A 22,811-nucleotide genomic window follows, 5' to 3' on the forward strand; every position below is an offset into this window, starting at 1 on the left:
TAAATACATCAATTTATTTTTATATTGGATAAATATAATTATTTATGTATGCAATATATAAATATAAAATAATGCTATATCAATAATTGTATTAATAATCTACAAGAATGAAATTAAATAAAAATTTAATCTATCAACTTAAAATAAAATAAAATAGTTTAAATTCTCAATAAAAAGAATATTTTCCATTAACTAGACGCAGGTGAGAGACAGGCATTACAGACCAAGTTTCGTCTGACTTTTAAAACCTTCAAGACCTTTAGCTTTAATGGGCGCTCTTTGACTCTTTCTCCAACTCAATCCCCCCACCTCCTCTCTGCCATGAAAAATCTCGAATAATAAGTTCCCACTTCTTTCTTTTGGGTTTCCTTTCCTTCAAATTATACAACCTTAAAATGTGGGTTAAATTTACAGCTCTTTCTTCAATTCTCTCCCATCTCCTTACCGGCATCACTCTTGTTGAGGCTCTCCTAAAATGCTATGACACTGGCAATTTCTCTACAAATAGCACATATGGTAAGAACCGGGACCTTATTCTTGCTTCTCTCCCATCTAATGTCTCTGCAAAAGGTGGTTTCCTTACTGCCAGTATTAGCCAACACTCCGACAAAGTTTACACTCTTGCTATGTGCAGGGGAGACTCTACTCCAGACGATTGTTATAAATGTGTCAATTCTACAATTCACAACCTCATAGCTAACTGTCCCAATCAGAAGGAAGCCCTTTCATGGGAAGGGCAACCATGTCATGTACACTATGCAGATCGCTCGTTTTATGGAGCCCTGGAGCTAGATCCCCCTGAGGCAGTCTATAATACCGGTGAAATCACATCTAACTTAACACAATTTGATACGGTCTGGGAGAGTTTGATGGACAGTGTGGTGCAAAAGGCTTCCAACGGCTCTTCTACTCTTAAGTATGCAACTGGGGAAGCATATTCTAGATTTTTCCAAAAGATACATGCGCAAATGCAGTGCACTCCAGATTTATCACAGATCAATTGTGATTTCTGCCTCAGGCAATCCGTCAGTACATATCAAAGCTGTTGTCATGGGAAGCAAGGAGGTGTTGTTCAGAGGCCTAGCTGTTATTTCCGCTGGGATTTGTATCCTTTCTATACACCCAGTGCTTCTACAACAGCCCCATCCTTATCTCCTCCACCCTCACCTGTTAGTTCTCCACCCCCAGCTGCTAGTCCTCCGCCACAGTCGGTGAACACAATCAAAAAAGGTAACTACCGATCTGTTAGACGGCATGCTGGTTTCAGGAAGAAATTGATGTAAATGAAAAGTTGTTGCTTGTGCAGAGGAAGGAGGCCACCGTTCATCCCAGACCCTAGTCATTATAATTGTTCCAATTGTCATCTTGGTGGCAGTACTTGTCATACTTGCAGTAGCTATTCTCCGTAAAAGGATCGCGAAACCCAAGCAGGATAATCGAAGTAAGTTGGTCCTCTACTCTCTTTTGATGTACTTCTTCCAATGTTTAAGCATGGTTTTATACTTTAGAAAATAAAAATTAGCAAAAATGTTGCAAGTGCTTTCCTCTTGTTTTCATTTGTTATAACTTTTTTTTTTTTTTGGCATGAGACCTCCCGGCCGTTAACCACAAGCCTTAATTCGTTCTTTGTTAACCTGCAGATGCCAAGACCAGTGAAGAATCGTTGCAATTTGACTTTGATGCAGTAAGAGTTGCAACAGAAGACTTCTCGGATGCAAACATTCTCGGACGAGGTGGATTTGGTCCTGTTTATAAGGTAATTTTGGAAATTTGATTAAATATATGAAAGTGAAGCCTCTAGTTTGATGGCTTCCAAGAAATAATAGGAAATAAAAGTTGGTGTTTTCTATCATTGTTTGTTACAAATACTATCAGGGTAAGCTTGAGGATGGACGGCAAGTAGCTATAAAGAGGCTGTCTGAAAATTCGGGACAAGGACAACAAGAATTCAAGAATGAAGTGATGTTATTGGCGAAGCTACAACACAGGAATTTGGTTAGGCTTCTTGGTTTTAGCTTGGAACAAAAAGAAAGGGTTCTCATCTATGAGTTTCTGCCTAACTCAAGCCTTGACAACTTTATATTCGGTATGGTTTAATCCTCTAATTTATATTTGGTAGTAGAATGCAACTCAAGTCTGTTATAGAGGTGAAAAGTTGATAATCTCTGGTTATGACTATTAAATTCATGATTAATCGCAGATTCAGTAAAGCGTTTGCTACTAAGTTGGGCGAAGAGGTACAAAATTATAAAGGGAATAGCTAAGGGACTTCTTTATCTTCATGAAGATTCTCAATACCGAATCATCCATCGCGACTTAAAAACAGCCAACATATTGTTAGATGAAGAGATGAATCCTAAAATCTCAGATTTTGGATTGGCGAAATTGTTTACGGTTGATCAAACTCGAGCTGACACAAGCAAAGTCGTTGGGACCTAGTAAGCATTTAGAAGGATCTGTTTCTACATGTTATTTGTTAACTTTGTGATATTTAAAACTAAAAGATCCTAAGCATTAGCACTTCTTCTAGGGGATTAGCTACCATTTAAATACATTCATTAAGATTTATTTGTCCGCAGTGGATACATGGCTCCTGAGTATGCATGGCATGGACAATATTCAGTTAAATCCGATGTTTACAGCTTTGGAGTGTTGGTTTTGGAAATCATTAGTGGTAAAAAAATCAGTAGCTTCTCCAACCAAGAAGTGGGAGACTCTCTTCTAACCCATGTAAGCTGCATACTGTGGTTATCGTATTACTGGATTAGAATTTGCTAAAACACAATGTAAGTTTTCCTCGACTTTTGCAGGCATGGAGAAACTGGAGTGAAGGAACTGCTTTAGAAGTAGTAGATCCAATCCTGAGGGATTGCTCCAGAATTGAAATAATGAGATGTATCCATCTTGGGTTGCTTTGTGTTCAAGACAATATTGCTTACAGACCAACCATGGCCTCTGTGGTTCTCATGCTTGGTAGCTATTCCATGTCTCTTCCAGTGCCATCGAGACCTGCATTTTCCATGCATTCCACCATGGAGACAGAAACGAAGTCTCAGTCATCCTCACTCTCCAATCAATCTAAACGAGAAACCGTTCAAGTCTCAGTCAATGAAGCTTCCATTTCTGAACTAGATCCTCGATGAAGTTCGAAGATGGTTACTTACTAAGTACTTGCATTGCATATTTTTTTTGTATCTTTGTCTAGAAATTCAGAAATTCTTTGGTTCATGTATACATAGCAACAAAAAGGACCGTATAAACTGTAATTTTACTTATTCCTATCCCTTTCTGAGAATAAAAAATTTGATTTTTTGTGTTGAATTTTAGCATTTCAATCCCTTATATAGCAATAATAAACAAACAAGCTTCCATTTAGGACACTAGAATAGAAATAAATAAAATCATCTATAAAAATAATAGATTTAATGTTGGAACAATGGCAGCAGCAACTATGAGCATAAGCACACGAACAGCAAAGCAAAGCAAAACAATTGAAAAACAAGAACAAAGAAGAAGTAACCGAATGGAAGTCGTTTACTTTCATTCTCATTTAAAATATGAAGTGTTACAAAATAACTTGACAGTTACCTAAACTTGTAACTGCTCCCATCAATTTGGCAAGTTGCTAACTAAAATAATACATGTAAAAAGCTGAAAAATTCAGCTATTACATCCCTCAGTTTCAAATCAAAATCCTACTAACTTTAGAAATCAAGTTACATACTAACTTGATAACATTACAAAAAATGAACAAAATGAAACAAGCAGCTTCTGGTTCTGCTCCAATGCTGGTCTGCTGTTGCTACTGCTTCATGGTTACTTGCTGCATTGCAGTCCACGCTCAACACTCCTCCTTGGACTGTAGGCAACAAACACCAATCGAATCTCTTAAGAATTCAAACCTGATTGTGCCAAGAGGCTTTGTCAAAATGTCAGCCAATTGGTCTTGTGAGCTGCAATGTATGAGACATACTTCTTTGGATTGTACAGCTTCTCGAACAAAATGAAACTTAAGCTTAAAATGTTTTGTTTTGCCATGAAAAACAGGATTCTTGGCTATGGCAACTGCTGCCTGGTTGTCCACCATAATTTCAGTAGGTTCAAGTTGCTCTTCATTCAAATTACATAGCAAATTTCTAAGCCAAATGGCTTGACTTACTGCTGAGCTACTGCTATGTATTTAGCTTCAGCTGTTGACTGAGCAACTGTTTGTTGCTTCTTCGAGCTCCAACAGAAAATTTCCGAACCAAGTGTAAAGAAGTAGCCAGAGGTACTTCTCATATCATCAACAGATCCGGCCTAGTCATTATCTGAGTAGCCAGTCAATTTTAGCTCACTTCCTTTCTTGAACATTACTCCAAACTTCAAAGTGCCTTTGACATACCTGAGTATCCTCTTAGTTGCTTTCAAGTAAGTTATGTTGCAGCAGTGCATGAACCTGGACAGTAGACTAACTGCATGCATGAGGTCAGGTTTGGTTGCTGTTAAGTAGAGCAAGCAACCAATCAAGCTTCTATACTCCCTTTCATCAACCCTTTCTTGACTTCCAAAGCTGGTCAATTTCTCCCCCATAGCTAGCGGTGTACTCACTGGTTTACAAATTTCCATCTGAAATTTAGTGAGAATCTTCATGGCAAAAGCATGCTGACTAATAAAAATGCCTTGATCAGACTGGTTTACTTCCATACCAAGGAAGTAAGTCATGATTCCCAAGTCTGTCATATCAAACATGTCTTGCATTTTTTCTTTGAACTTTTGAATCAAATCGATCCTGCTTCCAATCACCAATAAATCATCCACATAAATTGAGACAATCAGCAATGTTTCATCTTTAGACCTTTTTACAAACAAAGTTGGCTCACTCAAGCTTTTCTCGAAATTGAGCCTAGATAGGTAAGCATCTATCCTGTCATACCAGGCTCGAGGAGCTTGTTTCAGTCCATAGAGTGCCTTCTTTAGCCTATAAACTTTGTCCTCCTTTTCTTGGACTTTAAAACCATCAGACTGTTCAACATATATCTCTTCCTTAAGAAGACCATTCAAGAAAGCTGACTTGACATCAAGTTGATGGACCCTCCATTGCTTCTGTGCAGCCAAGGCAAATAGAAGCTTAATGGTATCAAGCCTTGCCAGTGGAGCAAATGTCTCTACAAAGTCAATGCCAACCTGTTGGTTATACCTTTTCACCACAAGCCTTGCCTTGTGTTTGTTCAAAGAGTCATCAGCATTGAATTTGGCTCTGAAAACCCATTTGACACCTATGACTTTCTTCTGATCAGGTCTATCTACCAGATCCCAAGTGTCATTTTTGTGGATCATGTCAATTTCAACCTCTATGGCCTTTTTCCAACTCTTGTTTCTTGCAGCTTCTTCATAGCTTGAAGGCTCAACTATGGCCACATTGCATCTTTGATAGATGTTAGCAATGGACCTGGTCCCTCTTACAGGAGAATCATCCACATTGGCATTACTGAAATCATTTTCTGTTAATTCTAAGCTGCTGTGAATCTGCTCTTCTTCAAACTGGCTTGTGTCAGAGCCATTTAGACTCCAAAACCTTCCTTCATCAAATTTAACATCCCTACTTACCAAAATTTTCTTGGTTGAGGGATCAAATCCTCTATATCCCTTCTTGGTGCTACTATAACCAACAAATATGCCTGAAACTGACCTCTTCTCAAGCTTGGTTCTTCTTTCTGCAGGCACATGTACATCACATGTAACCAAACACTTTTAAATGGGAAACAGTTGGTTTAAGATCATACCATGCTTCAAAAGCAGTTTTATCCTTCACAGCATGTGTTGGCAGCCTATTGAGCAGGTACACAGAGGTGTTGACACACGCCCTTGTACTAGGCCGTGTGAATATTTTGAGCATTCTGCTTCTCAATTTTAAAGATGTAGGGGACACACGGCTAAACCACACGCCCATGTGCTAGGCCGTGTGTCACACGCGACTGAGACACACGCCTGTGTCTTTGCCCGTGTGGATGAAAATAGGTCATTTCAAGGTCACATTTCTCACCCATTTAGGTATCAACCTAAACAAAACATTTTAACACGTCAATATTCCATAACAAAGCATTCAAAACAAGCCAAAGTCATGTATTATATACAATAGACATATGTCTTAAATACTCAAACTTACCTCTTTAGTCTATTTAACAAATTTTACTAAGGTTTACTACTAACTAAATACCTATAAGCATATATCCATCATAACCACATCACAATTTACTTCATTTCCAAACCAAAATATATATCAAGGTTGATTATGTAAACAAAACATCATTCATAACATCTATATATGTCAACTTTAATCTAATCCACATCAATCCCTATACATGCCATATAAACCATGTTGAACGCTTCAAAAACTACCAGAATAAGCTGGATAGTGTGACTTGGTGTGTTGATCCAATCTTCCAACCTCACAAAAATCTGCAAAGACATTAAACCACACAAGTAAGCTTAATGAAGCTTAGTAAGTTCGATGGGTTAAACATAAATTTTACTGAACCTACTATAATCAATACACTTATCAAATCAATACCAATAACAAACAATATGTCTTTTAATTTCAATTACATAGTCACTTACCAAATATTCCTAAATCGGAGAACAGCTTACGGATAAGAGTACATCCTTTTCAGAAGCCCGATGGCTGAATAGAAACTCATGAGAGCTAAACAAAAACTCATAAGGGTTGAACGAAAGCTCGTAAGAGCTGAACGGAAACCCATAAGGGTTAAATAAAAGCTCAATGGAGCTGAACGGAAACTCATATGAGTTAAACGAAAGCTCGTGAGAGCTAAACGGAAAGTAAACATGAAAGTTTGCAACAAATGTTGAACCTCGGTTTACTTGGGTAATTTTCTGTCATTTTCCTCCATTGCCGTCAATTCATAGAACGCCGAATGTACTCAAACCCCGGGTTCCATTTAATCTAAATATTCAACTCAAGTTTATAACTTTAACAATATTTTATTTTCAACAATAGAATAAATACATAATATCATTCATCAATTCAATATAAATATTAAAGTTTAATCGTACGAACTTACCTGGGTTAAATTTGTAATATTGCAGAAGTTCAGGGACTATTTAGCTAATTTCTCTTTTTACAGTATTTACGAGATCTTGATCTAAAATATAAAATTAATCATTCATTAGAATATATTTGATTCGATTAATTTCACAATTAATACCCTTCATTTTTGAATTTACACAATTACCCCAAACTTTTACAACTTTTTCAATTTAGTCCTTAACTAATTAATCTTATCATACAACCCTTGATAAAAATAAAATTTAATATCAAACCCTAATTCTTTAATTCTTCACAATTTGATCCTAAAATCAATATTTAACAAAATCACTTTATAAAATCATCATACAACAAAATTAAAGCTCTAAATCCATGTTATTCATCTAAAACATCTAATACGCATCAATGGAAACTTTCAAAATTTTCAATAAAATCAAAAACTAAGGTAATATTAAGTTAGACTTAATTGTAAAAGTCTCAAAAACATAAAAATTATAAGAAATAGGCAAGAATTGAACTCACTTGAAGTAAAAATATGAAAAACCAGCTTAAGGAGCTCTCCTATGGCTCTTTTGGCAGAAAAATTGATGAAAAATTGCCTAAAAACCTTTTAATTTTCTAATTTGTATGTTTAATTTCACTAAATTTACCATTTTGCCATTAAGTCACATTATTTTATTATTTTTTCACACTTATGCCGCCTCAGCCATCTCCTTTAGGCTTATTTACTCTTTAAGTCTTCCCTTATTTACCATTTAAGCCATTTAATCACTATTTAATTCAAAAGTTTTACATCTTTTTCAATTTAGTCCTTTTAATTAATTAACTATCAAAACATTAAAATTTTCTATCGAAACTTTATTTCTACTTTAATGACACTCCGTAAATATTTATAAAAATATTTATGGCTGGGTTTATAGAAACAAGGCCTCGATAACACATTTTCTAAAACCACTTGACCTAATTATTATTAAATACAAATCACTAATTCAAAAATCTTTCTAAAACCACATTTGACTCGTAAATACTAAATAATAAAATTTACGAACTTACTCATCAAATTTAGTGGTCTCAAACCACTATTTTCGACACCACTGAAAATCGGGCTATTACATCATCAATGACAAATTCTATACTTTTAGGTAATAATATAATAGCTCTTCTAGAGCCTTCAACTAATTTTATACTATCAAATATTGGAATGATATTTGTTTATTTCAGTACCAAATAAGATAAACATTTTCTATTTATAATGATAGAATTCATTACTACATTCTCATATCCTTCCTCAAAGAATATTAATGAAATAAAATATTTGGGCATACGCTACATATGTGGTCAATAATCTTTCATATCACATTGATAACATAAGTTATCTTTACTCTTTGAAGAGTTATCTTGGAAATTCTCATTGTTCTCTTATTTATTACTATATTCCCACTTTTAGTGGTCCATGATTATATCTTTTTTTCTTTATGTTTTCATTCACTTGGAATGCAACAAATCTAATAGGATAGACTTCTAAACATCTCCATTGATTCTTTATTTCATAATCACCATCGCAAATATATGTGAATTTCAAATTAGAATTTGTCTACTCATATTGTCATGATTAGTCTCCAATTATAATAAACATAATAATAAATAAATCATAGTAAAATATACCTGAAGATCTTTAACATCATCGTTATAACCCACGTAATGATTATATAAATTTCTTTGTATAATGATTACCCATAGTGAAAGGCCCCACTTGAAGACTGAAATAATTGTAGCTCTAAAAGGCAATTGACAACAGCTTGAACAACAAATTTGGAGTGGTCGTATTATAAAATAAAAGAGAATCGTGCTGATAACGTGTTATAAAATAAAGACAAAGAAAATAGGAGAGTAAAAGAGAGAATGTATTTATTGATCAATGAGATAATTACAATGTTTCTTCAAAGTCTCTATTTATAGGCATAAGAAGTATAAATAAAGTAGAGATCTACTTCTAATGACTATTAGAATTTAAAGTAAATCAAAACTTATCTTAATCTTAATGGATATCAACTAAATTAGATATTCATAACAAAATTTACTTTTCATATTTTTATTATTATAAATTTTAGCATTTCTAATAGTTTAAATATTATGTCAATAATGAATTTGAACACATAGATACCCAAATTTTAATCCAGAATGAACCTAGATAAATAGATGTATGTTTAAGTGGCAGACTTGAATTTTTAAATTTTTTTTTAATTTTGCATTATAACAACTGACTCAATGACTATTAACGGTTATGTCAATAAAATAACAGTTAATGATAGAAAGAGTTAATCAAGAGATGTAATTGACAAAAATTTTAACATTCAAAGATTCAATTGAATGCGTTACTTGAAATATTTTAATTAAAATTTTTTGGGTAAAAGTTCAATGTTTCTATATCCTTGAAACTTTTAAATATTATATATTTTATGAAATTTTAGTTTGTAGGTAAACTAAAATGGTTTTTTGACTTTGTTGACGTCAAATCGAAAGCTAAGTACGTTTTTCTTTTCTTTTTCCTTCAAGGGGAATATGATTTTTATAACTTTTGAAGCTTAATTAATTAATTGAATCTCGTGTGTTGGCCTAATAATTGGGGTGTTCATTATTCTAGATGTAATCTAGATTTAAGTCGCGTTAGTCGTATAATTGATCAAAAGAATTAATGAATCAATCAATCATACAATAAAATAGTAATTAGTTTTTCTAGAAAAAGACTTGATTAATTAGTCAAAATTCAAAATATTGATCTTAAACAATTTATATTTACATAAAGGAGGGAAATATATTTATTTATCTAGTCAAAGTCAAAGAATTTTATCTTATATAATATAAAAATTGTATGCGTGTACTCTTTTTTCTCCCGGAACATGCGTGTGCTGCTTAAGGACCGGTATTTTTTTTTTATTTCTTTGAAAAAAAATATAGTAGAGGTTTTCTCCAAGGAAACTAATGGTTCATGGTGTTGTCTTTGGAAGAAAAATTTTTAGGTAGTAATTGGATTTGAGTGTAATTCCGTGTAATTACATTGTGATGACATATTTGGGTAATCATTATAATTGGTGAATCTTACCGAATTAGATGTAATTAGAGCATCCGGGAGGTGAGAATTGAAGTAATTATATAGGTAATTATACTCAAATCCAATTCTTAGGAGAATAGTTTCATTTTAGAGTATGTAGGTAATTGATTTTAAAATTTGTTAATTATACTAATATTAAATTTTTGATTGAGTTGGTATTACGAGTTTTTTTTAACATTAATCTCATTATAGGTTCTTATCATATTTGCTCTTTTTGATATAATGCCTAGACCTACCCACAGCGCCTCCCCAGTCTTTAAATAGGAGGATAATGTGCTTCAGCGCACTTAAACGCATGTCCTCTTACACTGGCAATAATACCAATGCCAATCGAGTTAAGAGTTAATCGACTGGTATTATGAATTAATAAGACACCAATTTTGTATGTTAAATGTCAAAAAACCCAATTTAATAAATGATGCTTGGTGATGCCTTTTTGTGGTAGGTTGATGCAGTAATAATAGATTGTGTGATGAGTAAACTGCAAACTAAAATGAGATTAAGAGGTGATAGAATTAGCACTCCGAGGCACCTTCCGATAGATTTGATAATGAAAATTATAGTAGAGTAAAGGTGGCTAAGCTGAAGAATGGCCATACCTACATACATGTTGCAGCATAATATTTGTAAGGACTTTGGGGTTGCCCTGACTTGCCCATTTACATGCTCAGATCTAATTACTAGTTCTCCTTTGTTGATCGTAGCGCTTTTTCCTTTTAGGCGGCCACTCAATTTATTGCATGCTTTGCTGAGGGTGGAAATCTGTGTAGGGTCTTCTCTACGAGAAAGAAGGTTATTAGATGGTGTCGTATTCTAATTTCTTAAGCATTTACTTGGTGCTTTGGGCTCGTGACAAGTTTAAAAAATATGAAAATTTATATAAATTTATAAAAATTAAAAAATCATAAAAATTTATAAAAGTAATAAAAACATATTTAAAATATTTAAAAATTTATAAAAACGTATTAAAATACTATAAAAATCATAAAATTATAAAAAAAGTATTAAAATTGATATAAACTTATAAAAATTATAAAAACAATATATAAAAAACTTGAATTGGACCGGATCAGTCGGTTGGACCGCTTAGACCGAAATCGACAAGGGTATCGGTTCAAAGAAAGCCGTTATACCAGTTGACTTGGAAATCGGATGGTTGAACTGGTTTTTTTAAAAAAATATTTAAATTTTTTATTTTTATTTAATTGAATTAGACAAATAAATTGAATTGGCATATTAGTGGCCTAACTAGTTTGATTCTGAAAAACTTGGTCAGAATATTTCATTCTGACATATGGTAATAGTTGGATGTTGAAATTTTCGTTTGATAAAAAATATTAAAAAATAAAAAAAATCGGTTCCACCGCCCGGTTCCCAGGTCAATCAATCTAATGGCTTTCCCTAGACCGGTACCCTTGCTAATTTCAGGCTAATCGGTCTAGTTCAAGTTTTTATGTTTTCTTTATAAGTTTATATCAATATAATATTTTTATAATTGTTAACAAAATTTTAAGAACTCTAATACATTTTTATTTTAAATATTTTAAATAATTTTTTAAAATTTAATTTTTATTAGAGTTTTTATATTTTTATAATATTTATATGTTTTTATAATTTTAATAAGTTTATATCAATTTTATTATTTTATTATATTTTTGTGATTTTTTTATAATTTTTTAAAGATTTTTAATCATTTTTCATGAAAAAATATTAGATTAAACCGAAACTTGCCATTTATCACCATCTGATTGGTCCGCCAATTTATTTTAACAGTCAACTTAGTCAATGGCGGAAACCCTTAACAGATGGGCTTAATTGATTATTTTAATTAATGACAACAACTTAATTAAATGCGAATTTAATACAAGAAATTTTTTTTTGACACATATAAGAAAAAGAAAAGAAAGTGTCAATCTTTAATGGTGATGCTTGGACATTCTTCAAAATACAACTATCTTTTATGAGTAGGGAGGAAGGGTGAGGTTGGTTCTTCCCAACATAGAATTTGAATTTGAAACCTAAAATTCTATGATTTCCTTTTGACATAAAATGCATGTTCTATTATTTTAATTGGTAATACATCATTTAATTTTGAGATAGAGTAAATCGTTTAATTTTTAGATAAGGTTAGGTAATATGTATTTTTATTATAATTATTTTATCATATGGTTTTAATAAGGTTTTCTATGTATAGATGTCAAATATTAGATATTTATTATTATAAACTTATTTTAAGATAATTTTATAATTTATTGAAGTAACCCTAATGCGAAATGCTGATAAAGTATTTATCTTAGTCACTATTTTTATGTTTTATATTAAACATACATAAAAGATTGCAATCATTTTCCTTAAATTACGGCATCCACGTTTGGTATTAGGCAATTGGAGTTGGAATAGAATAATGCTTGTGAAAATTATGTTAGCTGATGGTGCTGGTGTTAGTATGTTATTAGAGTTATGTTTGATTAGTTAATTTCTATGTTGAAGTTGAAAAGTTCGTTTCCGACACATCTTTAAAAAATATAACAGAGTAGCTGATTGGATAGATAAATCCGGAAGTAGGAACTATAATGGAATACAGGTATATGAGAAGACCCCAACCTATTATACTATTATTAAATTTGGTATTGAAAGTTAAATCTTACAAATGATTCAAATATCATTTTTTTTAAATCAATAAATTGTATTATAAAGGGTTTTTCAATTAAGCTGGTTTACATCAACTAATAGGTGGGAATTATTCAACTTTCACGTCTCTATATATTTTTTGCTGTCATATTATTTTCTTTATATTTTACTTTCTCTATTTAGAAAAATAAATAAATTAATCTCTATAAGTTAGATCAAAGAGTAACATTGTCTTCCTGTTAAAAATTCCATCCAGATCTACCATTAAAAATTGATTAAAAATTGATTCTATACTTTAGCATGAAGTACACGTGACATGTCACGTGCTACTGTTTGATTATTCTATCAGCCATGTCATGTTTTAGCAATACAAATGAATAATTTTTTTAACGAAAAAAATCAATTTTACTTTTTGATCTAATATATAAAAATTAATTTACCTATTTTTATGTAGAACACGAGTAACCTGTCAACTACAACATGCATTAGCATATACGTGAGCATGACATGTGATGGAATATATATAAGCAAGATTATTGTTAATGGCTTTATCGCCAACACTAACACACACAGTTGACATTTTTACGTAACATTATGAATGTCAAAACGCCAAACATTTACGTTCCATACTTGAAATCTTCTAGGTCAAACTATTCGGTCTTGACCTATCTTTTTAAATAATTTATTTAGTATAATGCCTTACAAGTTGATTACACCCAAAAAAAACTTCCCTATAAATTCCTTAAATCTTCTCACTTCAACACAAAACAATTCAACAAAATTCATCAACATGGCAATTTCATGGCCTCTTGTTGTTTCACTTCTTCTTTCAATTTCATCCCTTGCAACTTCTGCTTCAAATTCTGATTCAGTCCATGAAGCTTTTGTTCAATGTCTTTTAGACAATTCACATCCATCTCACCCTATTAGTGAAGCCATTTTCACACCTCAGAGCCGGTCATATGCCACAGTCTTACAATCCTACGTTCGAAACCTTCGATTTAATGAGACCTACACACCCAAACCCTTCCTTATCCTCACTGCATTATACCAATCCCATATCCAAGCCGCCATTATTTGTGCCAAAAAGGGCAACATTCAAATGAAAATCCGAAGTGGTGGACATGATTATGATGGTTTATCATATGTTGCCACTGTTCCTTTCTTTGTCCTTGACATGTTCAACCTTCGATCCATTGATATAGATATGGAAACCGAGACTGTTTGGGTTCAAAGTGGAGCAATTCTTGGTGAACTTTCTTATAGAATCTCTGAGTTGAGCAAAACACATGGTTTCCCAGCTGGTGTTTGTCCTACAGTGGGTGTAGGAGGTCATTTTACTGGAGGTGGCTATGGTAATATGATGAGAAAATATGGTTTAACAGTTGATAACATCGTGGATGCTTATTTCATTGATGTTAATGGTAGAATTCATGATAGAAAATCAATGGGGGAAGATCTTTTTTGGGCTATTAGAGGTGGTGGAGCAGCTAGTTTTGGTGTGGTCCTTGCATATAAAATTAAGTTGGTCCGTGTACCTGAAATAGTTACTGTTTTTCGGGTTGAGAAAACATTGGAAGATAATGCCACTGACATTGTTGATCAATGGCAACATGTTGCATCTAAACTCCCTAAAGAACTCTTCGTTAGGCTTGTCATTGACGTCGTAAATAGTAGTACTCGTACCGGTGGAAGTACCGTTAGGGTTTCATTCATTTCCTTGTTCTTAGGAGATTCCAAGACACTTGTTTCAATCATGAACGAGAACTTGCCTTTACTTGGTTTATCTCAATCGGATTGCATCGAAACCAGCTGGATTCGATCGGTTCTTTTTTGGACCAACATCACCATCGATAGCCCAACCGATGTTTTATTGAACCGAACCCCGTCGTTGAGTTATCTCAAAAGGAAATCAGACTACGTAAAACAACCGATCCCGAAGACGGCATTGGAAGGTATTTGGGAAAAAATGATCGAATTACAGCCGGCGCAAATGATATTCAATCCATACGGTGGGAGAATGGCTGAGATTGCGTCCACAGCGACTCCATTTCCACACAGAGCTGGCAATTTATGGAAGATTCAATACTTAGCGAATTGGAACCAAGGTGGGGCTGAAACAGCCCAGCGTTACATAGAGTTGACAAGGAAGCTTCATAGGTACATGACACCCTTTGTGTCCAAGAATCCAAGGGAGGCATTTCTTAATTATAGAGACATTGATTTGGGTGTCAATCACAATGATAGAGGAAGCTATTTGGAAGGGAGGGTTTATGGGATCAAATATTTTAAGGGTAATTTTAATAGGTTGGTCCATATTAAGACTAAGTTTGATCCTACTAATTTCTTTAGAAATGAACAAAGCATTCCTACTCTTCCCCATTAAGAGAAGACAGATATAATTATTAATGTTTATTCATTTTAAGTTTTAGTTCAATTAGTTCCATTGTTATTGTAATAATTAGAAAATATGAACTCAAATGTATTGAAGCATGTTTTTCTTTCAATTTAAAGCTTGTTGAACATATGTTTGTATTTTTAAGATATAATAATAGATTCAATATGTGTAATTAATAAATTTTATTTTATTAGGAATGTGATTTATGGAAACAAGAAATAAATATTTTATTTTGTTAAATACTTCATCAAATTTGTGGCAAATCTTTTATCAAATCCTGAATGAAAACAACATATCATCTATCTTAACTTAAATTTTTAATTGGGATGACATTTCGAATTAATAAATAGGTTCTAATCATATCTGTTTTTTATACAATGTCTAAAACTATTCATAGCTTTTTTCCAACTCATAAATAAAAAGATAATGCACTTCACTGCATTCGAACCCATGTCCTCCAGGGTTAACGATAATGCTCATGTCAATCGAATTAAAACTCAATAATATTATAAATAAGAAAACTGATGTTTACATTTTTATATTTTATATTTTATTTTTTACAGGATTTACATGTTTACTTAGATGCTGCAATTATGCAAAATGATTGAACAAAAACGAAAAATAATTTACTCTTTGACCTGCTCAAACAAATATGGCTATATGATGCTTGGGCAGTTAGGTTGCCTTCTTCATGTGGTTAGCCGAGAGGAGTTGAATAACATCAACTCAATCGATTCGGCAACTTAATTGATCTTTTATTTATTTATTTTGCAGTAGGGTGTTGATTTTTGTAGAAGGCACCATACAAGAGTATTAAAATATAAGGTAAACTAGGGGTGAGCAAAATTTGATTCGATTTAAAAAATTCGATAAAAAATTAATTTTTGAATTAAATAATTCAAGTTATTTGAGTTAATTAAATTATCCAGATAAACTCGAATAAAAAATTAAAATTCTTGGTTTAACTCGAATATAAATTACACAATTCGAGTTATCCGAAAATCTGAATAAGAAAAGACAAAACTATGTTGTTTTGATAAATGTTTACCTTTTCTAAATTTAAAAGTCAAAACCATTATATTGTATATGTAGTTAAATAATCTTGTACCTCGTCAATTGATTAAATAATCGATTCATGTAAACACAACATTGAGTATAAATAATAGGATTCGTTAGCTCGACTCGACTCGAAAATTTTTTACTCGATTCGGTTCAATTCAAAAAAAAAATCAAATTGAGTTTGGTTGCTAAAATAGGATTCGTCAACTCGATTAACTCAAAATTTTTTGACTAGATTTGACTCGACTCGATCGGATACTCACCCCTAACGTGGAATATTGGAGGCTTTCTTATATTGATTTGCCTTTCATCTGCAACATAAATGGGAAATTTTCAGCTATGGTAGTTGTGCTGTAACTTAATATTATCCATTTGATTATTGAAGGGCAGGCTCAAATTATTTTCTATATTATATATAGAGAGAAGGGGATAATATTCGGTTAAATTATGCTATTTCTCTCTGTACTTTGTAAAAGTTATGGATTTAGTCATTGTACTTTAATCTGATCAATTTTAGTCATTGTACTTTTCGAATTTTGAAAATTTTAGTCCTACCCCAAACAATGGTTGTTAAATCTGTTTGCTTAAATCTAATTACTAGTCCTGTACAATAGGTATAGTTGTAGATTTAATCCATATTTTTCAATTGGATCATTCTGAGTCTCAAATTTTGAAATTTCAATCTTGTCGCAAATGACAGTGGTTAATCCATAAACTGAATTTTTAGTGAGTGATATGTGGAAATAACAAGCAGACATGGCATTACACATGATAATATGTTTGGCCCATCAGATTTTAGAAATAACAAAACTTAACTTAATGAATTTAACAATTATCATTTAGTGATGACTAAAACTTTAAAATTTGAAAAGCACAAGAACTAAATCAACAACTTTCACAAAATATATAAACTAGTAGCAGAATTTAACCATAATATTTTGATACTTGTCTGAATGTGAGTCAAAGCTTAAGTTATCTTACTTTGTTCGGATGTATGTGTTGGATACGATTATAAATCCACACAAGTGCAAGTGTATATGTTGATTTTTTAAAAAATATTTTTTTCCTTATATTTCAAAGGTGCTTTAAGGATATGCCTTCATACACATATAAGTGTAATGATTTTGAAGAAATTATTTTATGGACCCTTCCCACCGCACTATTCATGGTCCTTTCCAATAATTTAATGACATTTTAGCAATTTTTTCATGTCATTGACACATAATTTTGGAAGTTTTTACCTTGAACCCCGAACCTCGAATATTGAACCCTAAACCATGAACTCCAAACCCCAAACCTAAACAACAAACCCTGAACATGAACTCGAGGTTTCAAATTAGAGGTTCAAGATTCGAGTTCGGGGTTCGGGGTTTAGGGTAAAAAAAATTACCATTATTATGTGTCAATGACATGGAAAAAATTGTTGAAATGTCATTAAATAACTGGAAAGGGACCATGAATGATGTGGTGGGAAGGGTCTATAAAATAATTTATCATTGGTTTTGCCTTCTAGTTGCACATTTAGTTACAATTAGCCTTATTTACTAACTGTATAGAAAAGGAGATGCACATTAAAGTTTGGTAACATAGTTCGGAAATTCCCTATGCATGTTAGGTCTTGCCCAAAGAGTAGCCCACTATAAGCTATTTGTACAATATTTGATTTAAGTCTAACATGCTCATCGAATTGCAATCTCACTCGTATACATAAACTATATCACTCTCGACTTTCCCCTAGTTGAAAATTGAACAACGAGAACAAATTAAAACAATTTTACACTAAAATAGATTTTTCAAGCGAACAGGTTAAGTGCTCTCTCAATCTCGTCCATAAGACTAAAATAAGCCCTGTTTTAAATAAGCATACAATGACTTGTTAAATTAGAATTAATGCATATATCTGTCTCATCGAATTCAACTTAATAAAGTCACCAATATGGAATAGATTTAAAGATATCTTCTTGGTATAATGGTTTTGTGAAAATCAAATCTCTTCAAATAAGAAATTTTCGATCACATTAAAAGTCTTCAAACAATTTTTGCTTAACTTAATTTTCACTTTTTTTTTTTTTTACTTCTATAAGTTGCAGCTAAAACTTCTCAAAGATGTGCTAAAATAAAAAATCTAAAGTTTTTCGATCAAAAGATATCACTTAAATATGACAAGTCATCTTAACTTGCAAAATGCAAAATAAGTTGCAACTGGAGTTGCATCTATAACCCATATAATTGTAACTAATAATCTCCTTCCTTGACATTTTTATAAACACATTGCAGCACGTTACACTCCCCCTTAAGCAATCAATTCGTCTATGAAACATAACTATGGAATCAACCATTCATGCAAAGATAGCAAAAAGCATTAATAATCAAACTCATAGAACCATAGCAAGAGGCCACTTCAAGTAAATGCTTTAAATCCTGTATTCTTCGTACATTTGTAATCTAATATTCTTACTTTTATCTCAAGAAATTTAGTTCCTTTACTAAATTAAAATGTAAGTTCAGTTTTTAACATTGTTAAACTTTTTCAGTTAAATTCAAGTTCAACGAATTAGATAGATTTAATTTTAACGGTATTAATAATCATACCTAAATTTTGAAATCTAAAAATAGAGAAGCTAAATTTTTTTAATTAAAGATAAATAAACTAAATTTCAAATATATAAAAAGTACTACACATTTAGTGGAGCACATATATAGTTGTTTAAAAGTTAAAGTACCAATGTTCAAAGATTACCATTATCCAAAGTCCAACTATTTGGAAAGGTTCCTAAATAAAGAGTAGGGGTGAGCGTTCGATCAAACTGAGTGAAAAAATTTTGAGTTAATCGAGTTGACGAGTCATATTTTATCATCTTAACTCGATTTGAAATTTTTTTGAATCAAGTCAAGTGAAATGAAATTCGAGTCAAGCTGAATCGAGTGAAATTGTTCGAGTTAAATTAAAAAATTAAACATTTCAAATTAAAATCTTGTTTCAAAATAATTAATTTCATGTTAGAGCAAATAAATTGAAACCATATATTCAAAGCAAAATAATAAAAAATAAGATACTTTAGTATTATAAACTTAAATCATTAATGAACTTATTTAGGTCCCAAAATTATTATTTTAGAAAATTTTAAATTTTGAACTTTCTTTATATATTTTTAGATTTTTTAAAATTTTATAATTTTTAAATATATATATAATTTAGAATTTTATAAATATTTTTAATTTTAAAATTTATTTTGATTTTTGAATTTTTTTGTAATTTTGTTGAAAGAGATCAATTTGCTCTTTTTAAAATTGATAGGGACTAAAAGGGTATTTACACCAATCATTATTCAAATTATTCAAGTTATTTAAATTTTAAAATTTAACTCGACTCAAACTCGAAACTCGAATTACTTATTCGAGTTGACTCAAGTAATTTAAATAACTCGATTTGATTAACTCAAAATTTAATTTTTTTATTTTTTTCAAATTAAATCGAATTTTAGTGAATTGCATGATTATGGCCAAAAAGTTATATAACAAACGTCAATTATCAAGGCTTGCAAAAGAGTTGGGTTTGGATCATTAGCTAAAAATTTACAAAGGATCCTCGGAATCCACCATTAATTCGATATAAAAAGTTTAGATGTGGAATTTATATTTACTTATTACTATAGAAACATTTATGTTACCCAACAGAAATAAATCGGATTACTTTATTTTTTAAATGTGAAAAATAAAATAAAATAAATATAATTAAATCAAAATTAAATTTTTGAGTATAATTATATCAAATCAACATTCACATATCAAAAGCACATTGTATCGATATATATTTTTAGATTTAGTCCGTTCTCTATACATTAAAAACAAATGAATGCAGATGCCGCATGGGAAGAGCATGCACACAAGGTGATGCGATCGTTGAAAGCACCAAAAATATCCTATCCCTAATAAATAATGAAAAAGAATAGTAAAAGGGAAGTAGGGTCAAATCCTTAGGAACTGGATTTGCACAATATCTTATTCCGTGAAATCCCGGCAGAATCTTACCCAAGAAAACCTGCGTGCTTGGAAAAAAAAATAAAAAGAACAGAATTAAAGGTTTGGATCTGGAAATGAAAAATAAAATAAAAACAGAATTAAGAATATTGAATCGAAAATTCGAGTAATTAAAAATAGAGTTGAGAGAAAGAAAATTCTTATGGGAGATTCCAGCCTCCAGTTGTCTCGTTCCGCCTTGGGTTCAATCCTCGGCTTTTAGATGATCCTTCCCAAACTGAATAACCTAGTTATAGTGGAAGAGGACGCCTATGACTACTAGCTCCAATGATTTAGACTTACGATTTAGTGGAACCTGACTCTAGCCAACAATCGCTTCTGTGGGATTGTCTTATACTAGATCAACGCTTCTCAATGGCGAATCCCACGCCATTTTGTCCCTTGGGCTCGCCAACCTCTGACGCAGTAAGCTAACGAACCAACTGTGCAACCTTCCCAAAACATACAAAGCAGTCACCTTTGCATACATTGAAAAGCTTACTTCTTAAGGGACATGGACGGAAGCGTCAGCCCCGTAGTGCGGAGAAACGATGAATACTCAGCGAGGAGGCTAAGTACGGCCTCTAAGCCTCAAGAACCCTTTTTGGGGAATATCGACAACTTCCGGCTAGATGGGTTTAGTGGCTCATGGTTGTGGTGGAAAAGAAAATAAATAAAATAAAAATGGAGATTTTATTGAAAGGAAATATGAGAGGAACAAAAGCCTAGACTTTTGGGGAGAGAGTGTTTACAGAAAAAGATGGATCTCTTTTGAGTCACTTCACCCCGTATTTATAGTGCTAGGGGAGATAGTCTAATCCTACTTAAATTCGCAAAAGATAAATACATTTAATTGAAGATAAATAAAGATAAATAAAATTAAATCCTAAAATTAAATAATCATTAACAATTATCTTAATATTAATTATCCTAATATAATTAAAATAGAATCTGATAGAATAAAATCTCTTCGTTTTGCATTTCAACCCTTGTTTCCTCCATGCTTGCACTTTTGGTACCAACTTTTCCTTGTGTCGCATGTGGGCCCATTTTATCTCTAAATTCACGCTTTTGGCCCGTAATTTTTATTTTGCCTCAAATTTAATCCCTATGAGATAAAAGATCATAAATAGCTCAAATTAGCAAGATCATACTCAGAATAAATACATAATTAACACATAAAAATACGTTATTTTAGAGTGTTATCAAATTCTCCCCTACTTAGCCCATGCTTGCCCTCAAGTATGGTTCCTATCTACTGTGAAAGTTAGATTCTGCCATAAAAGAAATACCACTCCAAAGTTATATAAAAAGCAGTCAAAAATGCATATGAAAAATAAAGAGAACCCTAAGCTTGCTTTAAGTAAAACAGAAAAAGTTTTCCAACTAATACACAAAAATTAGAACCGACTTGAATTATTTAATGAAAATTAGGTAAATTACCAAACCTACCAAGACACCTTATTTGTTTCCTCCTTTAGTCCCCAAATAACTTTTTTTTATATGAGGACTTTAGAGAAAACAAATAATCAAGTGTCAAAAATAAGTTTCAGTAATTACCTTAATAGTCATGAACATATTTTAGCATGCAAATATATTAAGTATCCACTTTGTATTAAACTTGATCAATTTTACGAAAAGCAAGATAAAGTTAACTCTATGAATCACAATTATATTTAGCCTAATAAGAATAAAACAGTAGAGATGGCATCAATTATGGAAAATCTGTAATTTCCTCAGAAAACGAGAATCATGCTTGTAGGTCAAACAGTAGGCAATTCTTGGTAAAAATCTTGGGCATGAAAAGAGGTAGGAGATTCTAAAATAAATATGGACAAAATGGAGCCTCAAGTAGTAACACCAGCCAAATATAATCATAGCAACAGCAACAACAACCAAAATCACAGCAGAAAATTATAGTAATAACGAAGAGTACCTCCCCTACTGAAAGCACATTGTCCTCAATGTGGACGAAAAGAAATAAATAGGTAGAAAATTTTAGAAAACTACCCGTGTTGTTACTGTTGATTTCATATGATGGCAATGAGCTTGGCTAGTTACTGGCCAAAGGTTTCAAGTCGGGCTTCAATGCGCTCTAAGCGTTGCTCAACGGTTTTCTTCGCATTTTAGCTCTGTTTTATCTAAGCAAAAGAAGAAAAATTTATTAATATCCAAATAAGTAATAAATAATAAAATAAAATAAAATAATAAATAAAGTAAAGAAACTAAAATAAATAAAAAATAAAAATTGGGTTGCCTTCCAACAGGCTCTTGTTTAACGTCGTTAGCTCGATGCCGTTATTGGTTCTATGGTGGTTCCAAATGGATTTTCTCAATCGTGTGGGCTTGAAAGTTCTCATAAAATGACCGCTGGCCATTGACTATGAACCACTTTCCAGATTCTTCACTCTCTATTTCAATCGCTCCATGTGTGAACACTTCAGCAACAATAAAAGCTCATTGCCATCGTGATCGAAACTTACCTGGGAATAACTTTAACACAGAGTTATAAAGTAAAACCTTTTGTCCCACCGAAAAATGCT

At 32.0% G+C, this 22,811-nt stretch overlaps 2 protein-coding genes across 2 annotated transcripts; both read left to right on the top strand.

The window, feature by feature from the left end:
- The first annotated feature begins 206 nt into the window (after positions 1–206).
- LOC105774541 (cysteine-rich receptor-like protein kinase 34) lies at positions 207–3,321 on the top strand. Its single transcript, XM_012597069.2, has 7 exons — positions 207–1,230; positions 1,307–1,441; positions 1,641–1,756; positions 1,876–2,086; positions 2,201–2,438; positions 2,580–2,730; positions 2,811–3,321. Exons 1-7 carry the CDS (start codon positions 396–398, stop codon positions 3,141–3,143), a joined length of 2,019 nt encoding a protein of 672 aa, XP_012452523.1. The 5' UTR covers positions 207–395; the 3' UTR covers positions 3,144–3,321.
- A 10,164-nt stretch (positions 3,322–13,485) lies between these two features.
- Positions 13,486–15,298, top strand: LOC105771462 (berberine bridge enzyme-like 8). The gene has a single exon (XM_012592930.2). The coding sequence runs from the start codon at positions 13,486–13,488 to the stop codon at positions 15,175–15,177; it is 1,692 nt and encodes a 563-aa protein (XP_012448384.2). The 3' UTR covers positions 15,178–15,298.
- The last annotated feature ends 7,513 nt before the right edge of the window (positions 15,299–22,811 follow it).

The sequence above is a fragment of the Gossypium raimondii genome, chromosome 6 (genome assembly GCF_025698545.1).
Source record: "Gossypium raimondii isolate GPD5lz chromosome 6, ASM2569854v1, whole genome shotgun sequence".
NCBI lineage: Eukaryota > Viridiplantae > Streptophyta > Magnoliopsida > Malvales > Malvaceae > Gossypium > Gossypium raimondii.